General features: G+C 52.1%; 1 protein-coding gene across 2 annotated transcripts in view; it reads left to right on the forward strand.

Moving 5' to 3' along the window:
* The window catches only part of CRY2 (cryptochrome circadian regulator 2), a 34,193-nt gene extending 20,995 nt beyond the window's left edge, over positions 1 to 13,198 (forward strand). The window contains exons 8-12 of one of the 2 annotated variants that reach the window (XM_057317100.1): positions 146 to 297; positions 422 to 624; positions 954 to 1,046; positions 2,208 to 2,363; positions 10,908 to 13,198. In XM_057317100.1, the coding sequence (XP_057173083.1) occupies positions 146 to 297; positions 422 to 624; positions 954 to 1,046; positions 2,208 to 2,347 (588 nt within the window). In that variant the 3' untranslated portion in view covers positions 2,348 to 2,363; positions 10,908 to 13,198. The remainder of the gene's footprint in view (positions 1 to 145; positions 298 to 421; positions 625 to 953; positions 1,047 to 2,207; positions 2,364 to 10,907) is intronic. The other variant, XM_026512049.4, reaches the window with a different exon arrangement.
* The last annotated feature ends 2,636 nt before the right edge of the window (positions 13,199 to 15,834 follow it).

Genomic DNA, 15,834 nt, shown 5'->3' on the forward strand with positions numbered 1-15,834 from the left:
TCAGGGGATCCCCTCCAGATCCTTCTTGGCTTGCTATCAGCAGAAGGGTTCTGGCTGTCTCTTCTCCATGGGGCATGTGGTAACTTGGGGAGAACCCAGGCAGTAGGTCCATCGAGGCTGACTGTCCTACGCTGTCCCCATGTAGGTATTTGATGAGCTGCTCCTGGATGCTGATTTCAGCGTGAATGCGGGCAGCTGGATGTGGCTGTCCTGCAGTGCCTTCTTCCAGCAGTTCTTTCACTGCTACTGCCCTGTGGGCTTCGGCCGCCGCACGGACCCCAGTGGAGACTACATCAGGTAAGGATGCGGTCCAGGCTTTCTGGCTCCTGGCTGCTGGGACTGGCTCCTAAAATAAGATACCCTTGACCCTTTGAAGGAGAGGTGCAATGTGCTGACCGGTTGTCCAATGTGTGTGTTTCAGGCGATACCTGCCCATATTGAAAGGATTTCCCTCTCGATACATCTATGAGCCCTGGAATGCCCCCGAGGCCATTCAGAAGGCAGCCAAGTGCATCATTGGTGTGGACTACCCCCGGCCCATAGTCAACCATGCTGAGACCAGCCGGCTCAACATTGAGCGAATGAAGCAGATTTACCAGCAGCTCTCCCGCTACCGGGGACTCTGTAAGGAGCCACTACTGCCACCCCCATCCCCTAGCTCACTGAAGGGAGGGGTGCCCCTGCAGGCCCAGCGGGGATTTCCAGATATTGGAAAGGGAGACCAAGTGCTCTCTTCTAAGCTGTTAAGTTGACTTGACTTCCCAGGGCACAGGGCACTGCAGGCTGGGCTGGATCAGGGCTCCCTTAATTACGGCCAGTGGGAAGAGGTGGAACCTCAGTGTTATGGCCCAGCACCCCCTCTCCCCCACCACCCCATCTTGTCTTCAGCTGCCCTGTGGCCCTCTGCAGTCCTGTGAGATGATGTTCTGATTGCTCCCCTGCCTGTCTCCCAGGTCTGCTGGCATCTGTCCCTTCCTGTGTGGAAGACCTCAACAACCCGGTGGCAGAGCCCAGCTCAAGCCAGACTGGGAGCATGAGCAGTGCAGGTGAGTAGCAGCTGGCCTCCTGTGGACTGTGTCCATCCAAAGGACACTGCAGAACTGCCACTTGAGTCATTGAGGGCTGAGGACAAAGGCTGGAATGAATCTATGCTCCATAATATAGAGCTTGTATTCCACTTGGAGAGACACATGGTAAAGGAACCGTGCAAGATCATTTCAGATAACAAGTGGTTTTGGGGAAAATAAAATTGAATGTTCTGATATGAGAGGGGCTGGGGAAGAGAGGGATTCCTTCAGGTACTTTAGATTGGAGTAGTCAGGAAACGCCTGTCTAAGCAGGGACCCAAGTCACAAGAAGAACCTGGCTTTCCAAGAACTGGGAGAAGAGCATTCCAGGCAAAGGGACTAGCAAGAAAAGACCAGAGACAGAATGAGCTTAGCTCACGCAAGGAACAGAGAAAGGGAAGCCAGTGTAGCTGGCATGTCTCGCGGGAGGAGCTAGAATGAGAGGAGGACGAGCTGTGGCCGGAGTAGCATCCCCAGACTCTGCGCCCATGAGGAGGAGGGGGAGTGTGTCATCAGTGCACGAAGGCACTTCGGGTGGGCAGCAGGGTGGAGGAGTGGCGATCTGATCTAAGTTTTCAAAAGCTCACTCCGCCTGCTATGTGGAGGCGACAGCGTGGGCAGGAGCGAGGACAGGGAGGCTAGAAAGGAGGCAGCCGTGGTTGTCCAGGCAGGAGGTGGTGGCACAGCCCGGTAGTGGGGCCGAATTCTCAACCTCCCCACCTCGGCCTGGGATAAATATCAGTAAGACGAGACGAGCAAGAGCTCCGGGGACCTTTCTGGTTTGCCCAGCCGGCTGGCTCCACAGATGAGGGCGCTGTTTCAGGAGCTGGTCCAGGTCACAGAGGGAATGCCTGGCCTTCAGAGCAAGGTCCGCTTCTGCAGACACGCCACATCAGCCTCTGGAACCCCTGGGGTTTGGGGCCCAAAAGCTGGCCATGCTGCCAGCAGGCCTTGGTCATGCTCTCCTTGGCCATTTCCGGGCAAGGTCACTGCTGAAAGGAAGGCTGAGGGGCAGGCGGGAGGAGCAACATGTTGGCATGGCTTCGATGCACGCTCCCTGCCCCTTAAAGAGCTGCCCAGTTTCAGGTCATCTTGGCTTGATGCACAGTCTGTGTGACACTTCGACCTGCTTCCCTGCAGGCCCAAGACCACTACCCAGTGGCCCAGCATCCCCCAAACGCAAGTTGGAAGCAGCCGAGGAGCCACCGGGTGAAGAACTCAGCAAACGGGCCAGGGTGGCAGAGTTGCCCGCCCCAGAGCCGCCGAGCAGGGATGTCTGAGAGTGAGTGACAGCAGGTTAGAGTCACCCTTGGGAAGGAAGGCGGGAGAGGTGGGGCTGGGTTTGGAGCTGAGGGTTAAAACCCAGCAAACTTGATTAAAACCTGGTGGAGAGTGCAGGATTTTTTAGGATTTCAACCTTAAATTTCTACCATCTGACTTCCATACCTTTTAAATTTTAGAAGAAAATTTAAAAGTAAAGCCTTTTTCTTTACAAACTAAGGAAAACAATTTTTTTTGGCTCTTGCCACTTATCAAAGTGAGTCAAATCCTACAGAAAGAAAGCAGAGTCCGAAGGCGAAGCTGTGGGAGAAACGGCCCCGTGGCAGGGTCGGAGGAGGCTCCAGGACCCACTGCCGTCGCGGACAGGCTGTGTCCCACAGGCGGGCCAGCGGAGGGCAGCACTCACCTTCCAAAGAAAGGCCGAGGGCTGTGCGCGGGCAGTAGGCCCAGCCCCCGCTGAGGCCCTGTAGCGTCTGGCCGCCCATCATCTGCGCCTCTTAAGGCCCTTCCCCTCCTCCATTCGCACCTTCCTCCGTGGCCTTGGCTCTGCCCTTCCCTGTCAGCACTCAGCTTTCTTTGAAGCCCCGTGAATGTCATTAAAAAAACAAAAATAAAAACTGGCTCCTTCCACAGAGCAGGAAGGGACTTTCATGCCTTTCTTGGGGAATATAAATGACTCTTCTCTGGGAGTCGTCATCTCAGGTGCTCTTCATGTGCCATGTCTGCATCATTAGACTGCAGAGTAATTTTTTTTTTCCTATGGAGCTAATTGATTCTTTTTTCCCAACCCTTCCATTGCAGGGCCAGGTGGGGCCATCTGGTTTGAGTGTCTGTGCTTGAGTGCTGGGTGAGACAGCGAGGGTTTGATGTTTGTGCCCTTTACCCTACTAGGCTCTTTGTCATAGATGTTGCTGGTAGATTTGTACGGGCTTGTTCTAGAAGCACCGGCAGCCTGGGATACTACTTAGATACTACTAGGTTATCTCTTAGCTCTGTGATACTAAGCAAAGTTCATTCTGTCTTACAAATCTGGAGCTTGCCAGGCTGATAGTATGCCTTCCAGGTGAGAAGATCAAAGCATAGAGAGCTTAAATGTCTGGGTCAAGGTTGCTCAGTAAGCTAATGGCATCCAGTTCAGAATGAAATTGTTGCCAGCAGGTGTGTGAGGAAGGGAAGCATAAGCATATAGGATGTGTTACGATGCCCATCCACAAGCATTCAACAGTCTACTTAGAGAAGAAGACAAATGACTTATAATTCCTAGACTGATGGTCTAGACTGTACACACTTCGCACAAGCTGGCTGTTGGTGGGTTGGGGTGATCAGGGAATGCGACACAGACATTTACACTTGGGGCTGAAAGGTGAGTTGGATTTAGGCCACAAGGAGGACATTTCAGACAAGAACAATAGCTTCGGGATTACATGATCTTGTACAAATTACTTAACTGCTATGAGACTTCGTTTCCTTACCTCTGAATTCGGTTGTTGCAAAGGTTGAATTATTAACTCTATCTGTCAGGTAGGAATGCATGGGGCTGTTAGGAGCAGGAGAGCTGACTGCTGTGGCTCAAGCAAATAGGGATTTATTTATTTTTTTCCCTAACAAGAGACCCTGAGTTGGGCATCGCTTGGTGGCTCAGCAATGTCAGAGCCAGTTTTTCTGCAATTCTCTTGCTTCATGGTCTCAAGGTGGCTGCCACAGCCTCAGCCATCAATTCCTCATTCAAAGTAAGAAAGAAGAGGAGTAGCAGAGACAGCTGCACTCATTCATCAGTAAACACACACCAAGTTTTTGAGCACAGTTTGCTAGGCACTGTTGTGCTCATTGGGCTATTGGGACCTGCTGAACATGACTGACAAAGGCCTTCCCTCTTGGGTGTGTCTTGGTGGAGGAGACAGACAATAAACAGAGTTAAGAGGCTCTAAGTGGTATGAAGAAAAATTCAAGTTGGTAAGAAGATAGAAAATAAAGGGGCACAGTGAGGGTTGCAATTTTATATTAAGAAGGTTATCAGGAGATGTCTTTCCTCCTTTTTACCAAAAAAATAAAAGCTTCCCCAGAATACCCCTCCCCCAGCTTTTCACATTGATCTCATGAGCCCAGACTAAGTCACAAAGCCTCCTCCAACGTGGGAAGTGGGGATCCGGATTGTCAGGATTGGTTTAGACCATTGGTTTTCCAACTTGAGTAAGCAGTAGAATCCCCTAGATGGTTTGTTAAACCACAGATTGCTGGGCCCACTCCCAGAGCTTCTGATTCAGTAGGTCTGGGGTGGGGCCTAAGAGTTTGCATTTCTAAAAAGTTCCTAGCCGCTGGTTCTGCTGCTGTTCTGGACTATACTTTGAGAATCACTGACTTAGACCAATCATGATTCATTGTCTATGTCAGGCCCATGAGCCACCGCTGAACAAAATCTAGGTTTTGGTAGCGAGGAAGTGTGGATACTGGTAGACCACTGACAGTGTCTAGGTGATATGCAGGGCAGTTAGCCCAATGCCTGGCTCATAAGTTCATAAGTATCCAGTATAATTATTACAGATACTGTTACCATTATTATTTTAGAAGAACATAAGGCTACCGTTGGGTTGGACCATGAAGGGTCATAAATGTCAGGCAGGTGAATCTTTGGTGTACTCTGGATGCTAAGGAACATTTTGGAACAGGAGAGTGAAATGATCCACCTGGCATTTTTTGAAGCATTGGGCTGGGGCCTGCAGAGGAAACGTGGCAGTGGGGGAGCCAGCTGAGAGGCAATAGCCATGACCCCAAGTGAAAACATTACAATGGTGCGGAGGACAGCCTGTCTCTGGCCTTGTCCTCCGGGAAATTTTTCTTCGGCCTATTGGAATCTTAAGGACTGATTCTCAAGGTTTGCCTTGCCCTTCATCATGGCTACTTGCTCTGAAGTGGGAGCCAGGAAGCCAGAGGACGAGACAGACTAGGGAAGAAGGCACGTGTTCTTTGGAAACCCTGCGAGGCGAGTAAACTTCTGTTTCTCTGTACGCTGCTGGTAGTGCCTGGCCCTCAGGGCGTTCCACGTCCCCATCAGTAAAGTAGTGATAATAGCATCTGTCACCCATCGAGCATACACGGCAGGGGAGAAAATGTCAACCATACACGCAGAGGCTTCGAACAAGTAAAACGCACCACGGAGAAGAAATGACATTTCCATCCTGCACGCACTTCTCAGGGCATCTTGGATTGTATTATCGTTATGTTAGTCAAAGGCAGCCCTCTGGGCTAAGTGGGCCACGCAGCTTTGGCCACATGGCCTAAGCTGACACGGTGTTCTACTGAGAAGCAGACTTGCCCTTTCTCCCCTCTTCTCTCGGTCAGTTTTAGTTGTGTGCCTTGGAGCAGGACACTTAGCCTTTCTGAGACACTGTATCTGTGAAGTGTGACTAATCTTTACCAACCTGAAGTCTTCATCCTGAGCCTTTTGAGGCCCTGGTTAGCTCTGAGCTCTATTGTTTTGTGGTTCTGTTATTTCTAATGCCTCAGACCCGTGGCAGTTCACAGGGCAGACAATGGTTTACCGTGTAAAACATGCCCTGATGTCAGCAGGGTTCATGCTAACCTAAAACCCACGCCAATGTCTGTCTGCATCTGGTTTTACTGTGCAGTGTTCACTAAACTGAAAAATAAGCCAGCCCCCAAATAGCTATCATTTCAGAGGCTTCCCCATAATCCCCAGAGCTGCTGACTGCCCAGGATTCCATCAGCCGCCAATTGTGTACAGTTTTTTCTTATTGGTCCAAACATTTTACCATGGGGAACCAGCTCACATGATCCATTTGCCCATCGGCTGGTACACGTGATCTGTTGAGAGAAGCCCCATTGAATACAAAAGGTTCCTGGCCAAGGACCACCCCTCGCCTCCCCTCCCCTGCCCATAGTCCACCGAGGCTGCATTAGCCCTGGAGGTTCACTGTGGAAAACCTGACCCCTGGAATCTCCTCCTTGTCATTTTGGCACGTCATTCCGTTGTGTATCCCTCCTTACCTGAAACAACATGTGTGGAAGGCAGTGGGCGGTCTCAGACGCTGCACAGGGGAAGGGGACACAGTGCGGTGTTTGGACTTTCCGCTCAGACCAGCGAGCGCGCTGCTGTCGTGCCGCTCACTGCCTGGGAGCCCTTTCCATGCCAAGTTGCCTCCCGTCTCCACATCTCACCCTGGAAATGAGAAGTTGGGATGCATGGAGGTGTCCCTTTGCACTCACCCCTGCCCCCCCCAGCAGCTGTTGGCTGACTGACATCCCCTCCCTGTTGCTGTGGGATTTGTATGGTGCAGGAAGGGAAAGGGTGTCATTGACATGAGGAATGAGATGGAGCTGAGAGCCCAGCTTTGTACCCCATCCTGGCCCATCCCGGCCCAGCTGCACCTCTGTACTTCCCTGTACCTAACTTGGGAGCTGGTAGCAAGCCTTCTGCCCCTTTCAAGCTCCTGGGCACTGAGACAAAGTTTCCACCAACCTTGAGCTTGTTGCGATATCCTCTGCCGACGCAAGGCCCTGCGTGCGCTTCGTCCGCACAGCCCTGCGGGCTAGGATCAGGGGCACGGGGGCCTCACACACTGGGCTTTCTTGTTAGCATCCGGTATGCAGGTACCCGGGGGGTAATCCTAACACTGGGTGCACCGAGGGAGGCAGTATTAACTCACTTTGTGTTCCAGCAGCTGCTTCTGTGGTTCTCGTATTTAATGACAGGTTGAAAGAGTCGGATAATTGAGAAATTGATTTTTCAGCGCATGTTTTGAGTTGATTTTTCCCTTGATGCCTCCCCCAAGCTGTTCTTCCCTTTCTCTTAGTGCTGCTGTCATCACTTTCCCTCAGGGCCTCATCTGATTTCCCCAGCCCCTATTTTCTGCAGACTTATGCTCTGGCTTGAGAACAAGAACGCAGGAACTATCTAGTTATCTGCTGATAGAGCAGCTTGAGGAACTAGTTGACTAGGCCTTTGACTAACTTTGTGGACAAGAACAAGCTGGTTCCTCCAAATCTTGGTTCTGCGTTTGTGGTTTTGAACTGGTCATAGAGGGACTTGGGTCACGGGGGCTTATCTGTGGCCACACGCTGCCAGCTCCCTTCCCGAACCTGCCCCGTAGCACAATTATGCCCAAGTCAACATGGGTCTGAGGTGTTAGCCTTATAGCCACCTGACTGCTTATAGTCTCACTTTAGGCATTTATTGTTTTCCTTTGGAAAATGTTGAATTATGATGCGGAATAATTGAGGAGCTGACAAATGCATTGCTCAGATGTTAAATGTGGAGGGAACAGGGTACATCTTCAGCTCTCATAGTAGCCTGGAATGCCCACTCGTTACCAGTGTATGCCAAATGGAAAAGGGAAATGCACGTTAAAGAACATAGCCTCTTGAAGTACATGAGATTCATTATAAGCCTGATTCGAATTCAGTGAATGCCATCGACAGATTGTACGATGGGTCATTTTCACTGTGAGGTGTAAAAGAATCACCAAGAAAGTTGACAAAGCATATTAGAAAATAATCTTATAAATTTGATTAAAGATGCTCACAAAGTCACCTGATTCAAAAATAGTGGTTTTTTATACATACAGTGACCTCGGAAGTCGTGGGCCATCCCCCAAGAAAACCTAATGAAGATGAGCAGCCAAAAAAAAGAGAGAGCGAGAGAGAGGATTTTGATGCTTTTTGGTAAAAAAAGACTGTCTAAGCATTTGAATTAAACCTGTCCCTGAAAAGGGCATTTTTAACCAAAAGCAAGCCAATGCTGTTAGCAAGTACATGGATCCATTATTCACATGATCTCAGGAATGAAGGCAGGGCTCTTGTCCACTCTTGCATGAAGGCCCCAACGACCCTGGACAGCCACCATGGAGTGGTGGAGCCATTGCCCGATGAAATAGGTGCGTGTCTCTTCCCTTGTAGGATCTAGATGGAGAGGGAGTCTGGAAATCTTTAGTCTGTTAACACATACCCAGTATCCTCTGAGCCACTCACCTTCTGTGGCGAAGCCCTAGCTAGCTCTTCTATAAGCAACTATCAGACGCACTCAGAGACAAGTTTGCCAGAAGCTATGAAGATCACTGGCTACAATTAAACAATTTGCCTGCACAATTAGGCTGCCGGGTGTTTGATCAGAGAATCTGGAAAAGAGGAGGCTTTGTCTCTCCCTAGTTACAGAGACTTCATTGCTTCAAACTCAGTCCTGTCAGATCTACCATCCATGCCACAGTATAATTTTAAATTTCTGGTAACTACATTGAGAAATAAGTGAAATCAATTTAGTAATATATTTTTTCCAACTATACATGGGCACTGGTTCGCAAACCCTGCTGGGATTACCCATGCTTTGGAGAGTCTGATAAAGGATGGAGCCCTTGCCAGAAAGTGGTAGCTATTCACACACACAGGAAGATGTGCACCGATCTTCAGGGGCCTCATGGATTACCCCTTAAGCCTATCCTTGGACCACTAAAGAGTCCAAGAACCCCAGAGTAAGAGCCCGTGTTCTAAGGAATCTTTATGCACTCTTCATCTTCCCCCATCCCGAAAGGTGGAGAAAACACGATAAACAGAGGAATCAGGAAGAGGACCTGCTCTGGTACGCCCTCCAGTCCTGAAATTTGCAGTTTCAGAAGCAAAATCATCTCTGGCTTAATGGGCCAGAGCGAGACCTGCGTGTAAAATATATATCACAGCACGTCTCAATAAACATATCCATGCTTTAGAAACTGATACATTTATTTATAGGAAAAACATGGCTAGGTTATTATGGTACAAGCTTAAAGGAAAAATTTATTGACAATAATACATATTTTAAAGAATGAGGCACTCAGTACTAACCCAATCAGGTACCCGCCCTTACATTTATTTCTTTATTTTCTATAGCTTCTAGATAACTCGTCATCATCCAGATAAAATCATCTTCAGATTTCACATTTGTCATGTTGCGTGTGTCAGAGGACTGATTTTGACTCTCTGGCTCCAGTGTCTTTGACCCTTCAGAGCATGTTCCCTCTTCTGCAAAATTCTGTACTTCCGTGTATGTTGCTCGAATGTGTACTGGCCTTCATGCCACCACGTTGGGTTTCCTCTTACATCCCCTGTAAGTCTTGAGGAGCAATGCTAGGATAGAGAGGTTGCTTCATGGTAAGAACACGGGTGTTGGCGCCAGACCTGGGTTTTCTGGCTCAGCTTGGCGACTTTTGGTGCTGTCATCCTGGGCCACTTGTCCTCTTTACTGTTTTCTCATCTGTAAAACTGAAGGCCATATTTTCAGGATTAACAGGATCACAAGCTGTATTAGTTTGCAAGGGCAGCCATACTAAGGTGCCACAGACTGGGAGACTTCAACAACACAAATTTATTCTCTCGCAGTTCTGAGGGCTTGACATCTGAGAGCAAGGTGCTGGCTGCCTTCTTTCTGTGTGTGCCTGTGTGCTAATCTCCTCTTCTTATAAGGTCACCAGTCATATGGGATTGGGGCCTACCCTAATCACCTCACTTTAATTTAATTACTTCATTAAAGACCCTTTCTCCAAATACAGTCACGTTATGTGGCACTGGGGGTTAGGCCTTTCACGTATGAATTTGGGGGAGAACACAGTTCAGCCATAATACTACTGTATAGGGGCGCCTGGGTGGCTCAGTCCGTTAAGCATCTGCCTTCAGCTCAGGTCATGATCCTGGGGTCCTGGGATGGAGCCGGGCATCTGGCTCCCTGCTCGATGGGGAGCCTGCTTCTCCCTCTCCTCCCTGCTGCTCCTCCTGCTTGTACGCTCTCTCTCTCAGTCAAATAAATAAAATCTTTAAAAACACCAACAACTGTATAGTGCCTGGCCGCCACTAGGTGCGGTGAGCCTCATTATCATCTGCCTCACCATCATTTAAACTTACACAAACCTTTAATGGAACCCTGCATGTCTGTACACTCTCCGATACACTAGACCTATTTAAACAGGCAACCCAGCATTATGAGTGGCTTATGCTGTCCTCTCTTGTCAGGCATGAGGCCATTTCTTCCCTGCGCTCCAAATTCAGGATGTTATAAATATTTAAAATGACTCCTTGTGTCCCTGTGACCCCCTCCCCCAGTCTTCTCACACAGTGCCAGGGTTCTTTTATCTGTATGTGGAAATTTGCTCACCTGCTGATTCTAAACTCAGTCACTGCCTTCATCTTCAAATTACTGGTCCCATCTGGCTTCTCTTCTCCCGTTTGTTTTCTGAGTGTCTCTGGCAGCAGCTGCTGTGCCTTGATTTGGAAAACCGCCCTTGTCCTACCAGAGCAAGGATCACCTAGGGCCTCAAGTGAGTCCATACGGCCTCTCCTCCTCCTCCTCTCCTGCCCTGAGCCCTGGAGCCGAGGGGGCTCAGAGGGTCTGCAGGGAGAGCTTGTCCTGTGTCACAGCCTCCCGGGGGCACCCCAGGTACTGTGGCCAGTGCAGCTCACGCCAGGCTCTTCCTAGTTCCCAGTGTGAGTGTCCCCGGAGAAGCAGCCAGAGGAGTTTGTGTCCCTGGGCAACGAGCAGCCTCCTGAACGCTCCTTTGTGCACTTGTCTTTCTCTTTCAGCCGCAGCACTGCAGCTCCGTGAGCGAAGCCGGGAGCCTGAGCAGCCACCGCGGGAGCAGAGCGCGGCCCGCAGAGCCGCTGACCACCGGCGGAGACGGAGCGAGCATGTGTGCATGTGTGTACGCGTGTGCAGAGGAAGCAGTGGTGTGCCTGTTCGCGTGTGCATGCGTCTGTTTACGCTCTTGTGATTCTGAACACTGCTTGGGCTGGAGGACACCTCAGCCTCCAGACACTGGGCCAGAGGTCATGGCAGTGACTTTCAGCCAAACCTGTCCCTGGGAGCTGGCTGCCTTGTCTGAAGAGAAGAGTCATAGGACCCTAGCTGGGATTCTGGCGTCTGCCGTACCCCACCCCCACGCGGAGCCCTCCGTCCCTCTTTCATCACATCGGACTGAGGAGCAGGAGAGCAACTTTGCTGGCTTTTGTCCAGAGCATGAGATTCTAGAAGCAGCCAGGTCCCCGCTGAGTTCCCGCTTTATGACGCCAGAGGCTGGGCAGGCTGGAGGGGACAGATGCTGTCCAGATACAGTCACCTGATCTGGCTTCTTTCTTATTTTAAAATTTCCTGCCGCTGGGTCCTCCAGAGCCCTCCTCGGGCATCTGGGACTGAGCATGAGGCTGTAAACAGATCTGCAGACTTGCCACCATCGAGGGGAGGTACACCCAGATACCCGACCAGTGTGCCACAGACACAGTACTGTAGACGCTGGCCCAGAAAGCGCAGCCCCCTCTCCGGGGCTGAAAACCTAAGGTTATCAGAATATCGAAGGTTATTATCGAATCTGAGCTTTTACTGTTCCTTCCTCAAGCTGAGAGCCAGCCTCCACGCTCACTGCAGTGACTCAGTGCCTCTGCCAGGAAGAAGCCAGGTTCCTGGTGGGAGAAAGCCCTCTGGCCCCCCGGCCACATCACCGTGCTGCCACTGAGGTCAGCTGACACCCAGCCAGGAAAGCCGTGCTAGCCTGTGGTCTGTAGACTTCTGGGGCCTGCCTGGGACTGGTCAGCGTCCAGGCTGCTGTGTCAGCTCTCCCAGTGGCTGGATACCAAGGACCCCAGCAGGTGGACTCGGGCGGGAGCTGCCAGGGACAGTTGGGAAATGTTCTAGTAGAGATCTCACCCAGCACACCAACACTTCCAGAAGCAGCAGGTGGGAGGTTTGACCCAGAGAAGCCAAGGCCTTGCATTCCAGGAGTGGCCTGGCCTCCCACCTCAACCCTCCCACCGTTGAATGCCTGTGTGGAGAAGGACACAATGAAAAGGACTGTGTGGTCAGCTAGAGCAAGTCTTCCTTCCACCCCGTGGCCTGCACTTGAGCCACAAAGAGTGAGAGAGAGAGAGAGAGAGTGTGTGTGTGTGTGTGTGTGTGTGTGTGTAACTGAGAGGCTAATTCCTCTTTGGATTTTTGTCCTCACATGTAACATTAAGCTGGCCTCTGGGCCTTTTCCTCTCTACCTCCCCTGTGACCTTTCCCAGCCTCATAGCTGTTAACTCCCTTGGCCCTTGCCCTGTCCCTCATTGTCCTCCTCTGTCCTTGGACCAGAACCCTGGGGTCAGGCCTCTGTTCCCTCAGCTGTCCAGCACATTGACAGGCTTCTTCCTGAGATGTCCTCAGGTTTTCTCAGCCAGAGAGCTGCCTTTAGAGTCCCAACTGTTGTATGTATGTCACCCTCACTAGAAATGTCCCGTAATCATGTGGGGGAAGCAGGGCACAGGTGATGGTGTCTATTCAGAGCATTGAGTTGGGATCTTCTCTGTTCCCCTAGCCCCAGCCAGGAGGAAAGAGAATTGGGGGCTGTTGCCAGAAGGGGAGTAGAACGAGCTTCGAAGGGCTAGTTTGAGAAATTGAGAATGCCAGAGGGCTTGGGGCCAGAGTCAGTTTTGTTCAGCAGCACCGCCAAATACCAGGGTGTTTCCCTTTTCCTGCCTATTAGATGATGGCCCTTTTCCCTGAGGTACAAGTTGGTGAGACCACCTCCCCCTACTTCACCATCCCTGGCAAGCTGGCCCATTCCCAGTGGAGTAGAGCGGTCCACTCCCAGACCTGGGAGGAGAGGGGGCATCCAGTGGCCCAGAGTTCCACGATGGCTTCATGCCTCCCCTCTTCTGGCCCACGTGTCCCCGGGCTGCCACAGAACATTGACCCAAATCCTAATCCAAGGGCCGGCATGGGGAAGAGATGGTCGCAGGCAAAATGCACTTTATACAGAGATTTTATTACTGGGAAGGTGTGTTTCTCCCACAGTTTGTGAATATTCACTTGTTTCATAAATGTCTGATCCTGTCTGAGCAAAGCTGTGTTGTCGTCAATTTTGTGGGAGGTCTGGGAACAAGGAGTAGGTAAGGCTGAGCCTGAATGAAGCCTTATGCCAGATCATCTTGGTTCTGCTGGAACCAGGAGCTTCTCACAGCAGCCGTCTCAGACATGGCAGGGAGGAGAGGGATGGCCAGAGGTGGAGGAAGCGGGAGGCCCCTAGGTAAGCAGGCAGCGCAGACTGGAGGCCGCTCCAGAGCGTGGCCAGAGTTGGGGGGTCCCATCAGCCAGAATGGTACAGAGCACTCCAGGCCCAAGATGAGCTTCCTGAGTGCTGTCCTGCAGTGACTCAGCCTTTCAGGCCACCTCAAGCCCCAGGGCCAAGGCTCAGTCAGTGGCAGGGTTCTCTCCAGGCCCTCAAGCCACACTTTATCTCGACTCAGCCGCTTCAGCACTCTGTGGTGTGGAGGGGAAACGCACGCCAAGCACAGGCTCTAGCTAGGTGGCCGAGATCTGCCCACAGCCAAGCCCAGGGTCTGGATGCTGGCTTTGTCTCATGGCATCTGGCCGGAGAGTGGCCTCTCTCAGCACTGTATGTGTGCTTTTCGACGATGGTTTTTAGCCTTGGACCCCTGGAAGCGTTTCGTGAGCTCACGCCACACCCCAACTTCGTGTGGGCAGGGGCTCAGACAGGGCCCAGGATACAGAAACTGAGCAGCACAGAGTGAGAAAGGGGGAAAAGGGAGGAACTTGGTCCCGGGGAGTCAACTCATTCTTCGCTCTGCTTTGAAGCTCCTGCCCACCAAGACCTGGACCTGTGCTTGCCTCTCTCCCTTCTCCTGGCTTCTCTCTAATGTGGCTTTGGCTTGGCCTCAGCAGCTACAATAGCTTTGTTCTTGAGCAGAAGATTCTGGAAAATGGAGTTGTCTTACACACTCCTGAGGATGTTCCTAGTTGAGGCAAGCACACACTCTTAAGCAACAATTACTGGCCGCTATGGCAAGACCGCTCTCCTGGGAGCAAAAGCCAGGCATCTGAGCAGAAGGTGGTTACTGTTGGTCCTAGTGAAAGGGGTCTAAGCCAAGATAGCAGGAAAGGTAAAGTGGCCACTCCTCTGGGCCCACAGGCAGGGAGAAGAACCTTTGGCACTAGGTAGTAGGATGTTTTCGGGGCTGAAAGTGGGGAGGTGTTTCCTGCAGGGCAGGTGCCTGCAACTCCTTTCTGGGTGCTACATTGAAGGAAAAGGGGGTGACATGACCAGGGAGCAGTCCAGATTTGCAAATAGGACCCCACAAGCTACAAGACAGTTTGTTCTGACCCTTCTTCAGAGAGAGGTAAGGACGGGGCCTCTGCAATTCTCACGGGGCCAAAAAACAGTGAGATTTGGTCAGAGACTCTTGACTCACCAAAGCTGGGGCCCTAGCCTTGGCCAGCAGTTTGAGTGTCCCCAGTCTATGTTCTGTGGAAGAACTCACAGGCTTAGCCCTCTTAGGGGAGAGACCAGAAGGGAAGCATGGCCTGGAATTGGCAGGGGTAGAGGTGCTGGAGGGAACAGAAAAACCATGAGAAGAATCCCAAGAAGTCCACTATGGCAGCAGGAGTAAGGGCTGGCTCTTAGTCTTAGAATGTGAGAAGCCAGCTATGGAGTGTCTGTGGGTGCAAAAGAGAGGTGCTCTGCAGGAACTGCAGTTGAGGTGCTAAGTGAGAAGTGAGAGAAATGTGGGAAAGTCCTGGTGTGAAGGAGAGAAGCCAGGAGGAAGGGTTCAGTTCACCATTAACAGTTGTTTGGGGCTGAAGAGGGGCTTGGGTCAATCTTTAGTGAGAAGACCCTCTAGGGAGAGTCCATGAGAGGGTCTCCTCAAGATAAGGGGACAGGACTGGGTGAGACCTGGATCCTAGCCGGAGGTGGGGTGTTCCCTGCCTCCAGTGACAACATATTTCTATCACTTTTCATCCTCACAACAACCATGAGAGGGACCATTATTGTCCCCATTTCACAGATGAGAAAACCAAACTTAGGATTGTGAAGCCACTAATGCAAGGCCACACCACCTATTCACTTGGGAAGCCAGACTGTGACTTCGCACCACCTGAGTCCACACCTGGCTTGCTCTAGGAGCCCACGCCTGACACCATCTCGCCTTTCTCTGCCTTCTTCTAATGGCCCTCCTTGTCCGCCTTCTTTGTCTGCTGCTGGGGACCAACTGGGACCCTGGGGACCAGGGTCCCGCCATTAGTTCCCTCATACCCTGGCGCTAGGCCTACCGGAGGGGCAGAACCCGCATGGCACGAGGGCCTTGAGGGAGGGGGAAGAGCGCAGCGGAGTCAGTGTGGGACTCAGAGCCTGGCTGGGCCGAGCCCAGGGACCTCGGGGGCCGCCACTTCAGCACCTCGGAGAGCGCCGGCGGGGCGGGGCTCGCGGGGCCGGGGCGGGGCGGGGCGGAGCGCGCGAGACCCCGGCGAGGGCCCGGGGGCGCGCGGCACAGCTCGCGCCAGTCCAGAGAGCGGCGCGCGGTCCGGAGCCGCGCCCTGCCCTGCGCAGGTGCGCCCGCCGCGCCCGCCCCAGCCGGAGCCCCGCGGCGGCGGCGCCCTCTCGCCGCGCCCCCGCCTCCTTCCCCTCCGCCGCCGCCGCCTTCGCAGCCGCCGCCTCTGCGCCGCGCTCCGCCCGGATGGCCA

This window comes from Ursus arctos, unplaced genomic scaffold (genome assembly GCF_023065955.2).
Source record: "Ursus arctos isolate Adak ecotype North America unplaced genomic scaffold, UrsArc2.0 scaffold_23, whole genome shotgun sequence".
NCBI classification, from domain to species: domain Eukaryota; kingdom Metazoa; phylum Chordata; class Mammalia; order Carnivora; family Ursidae; genus Ursus; species Ursus arctos.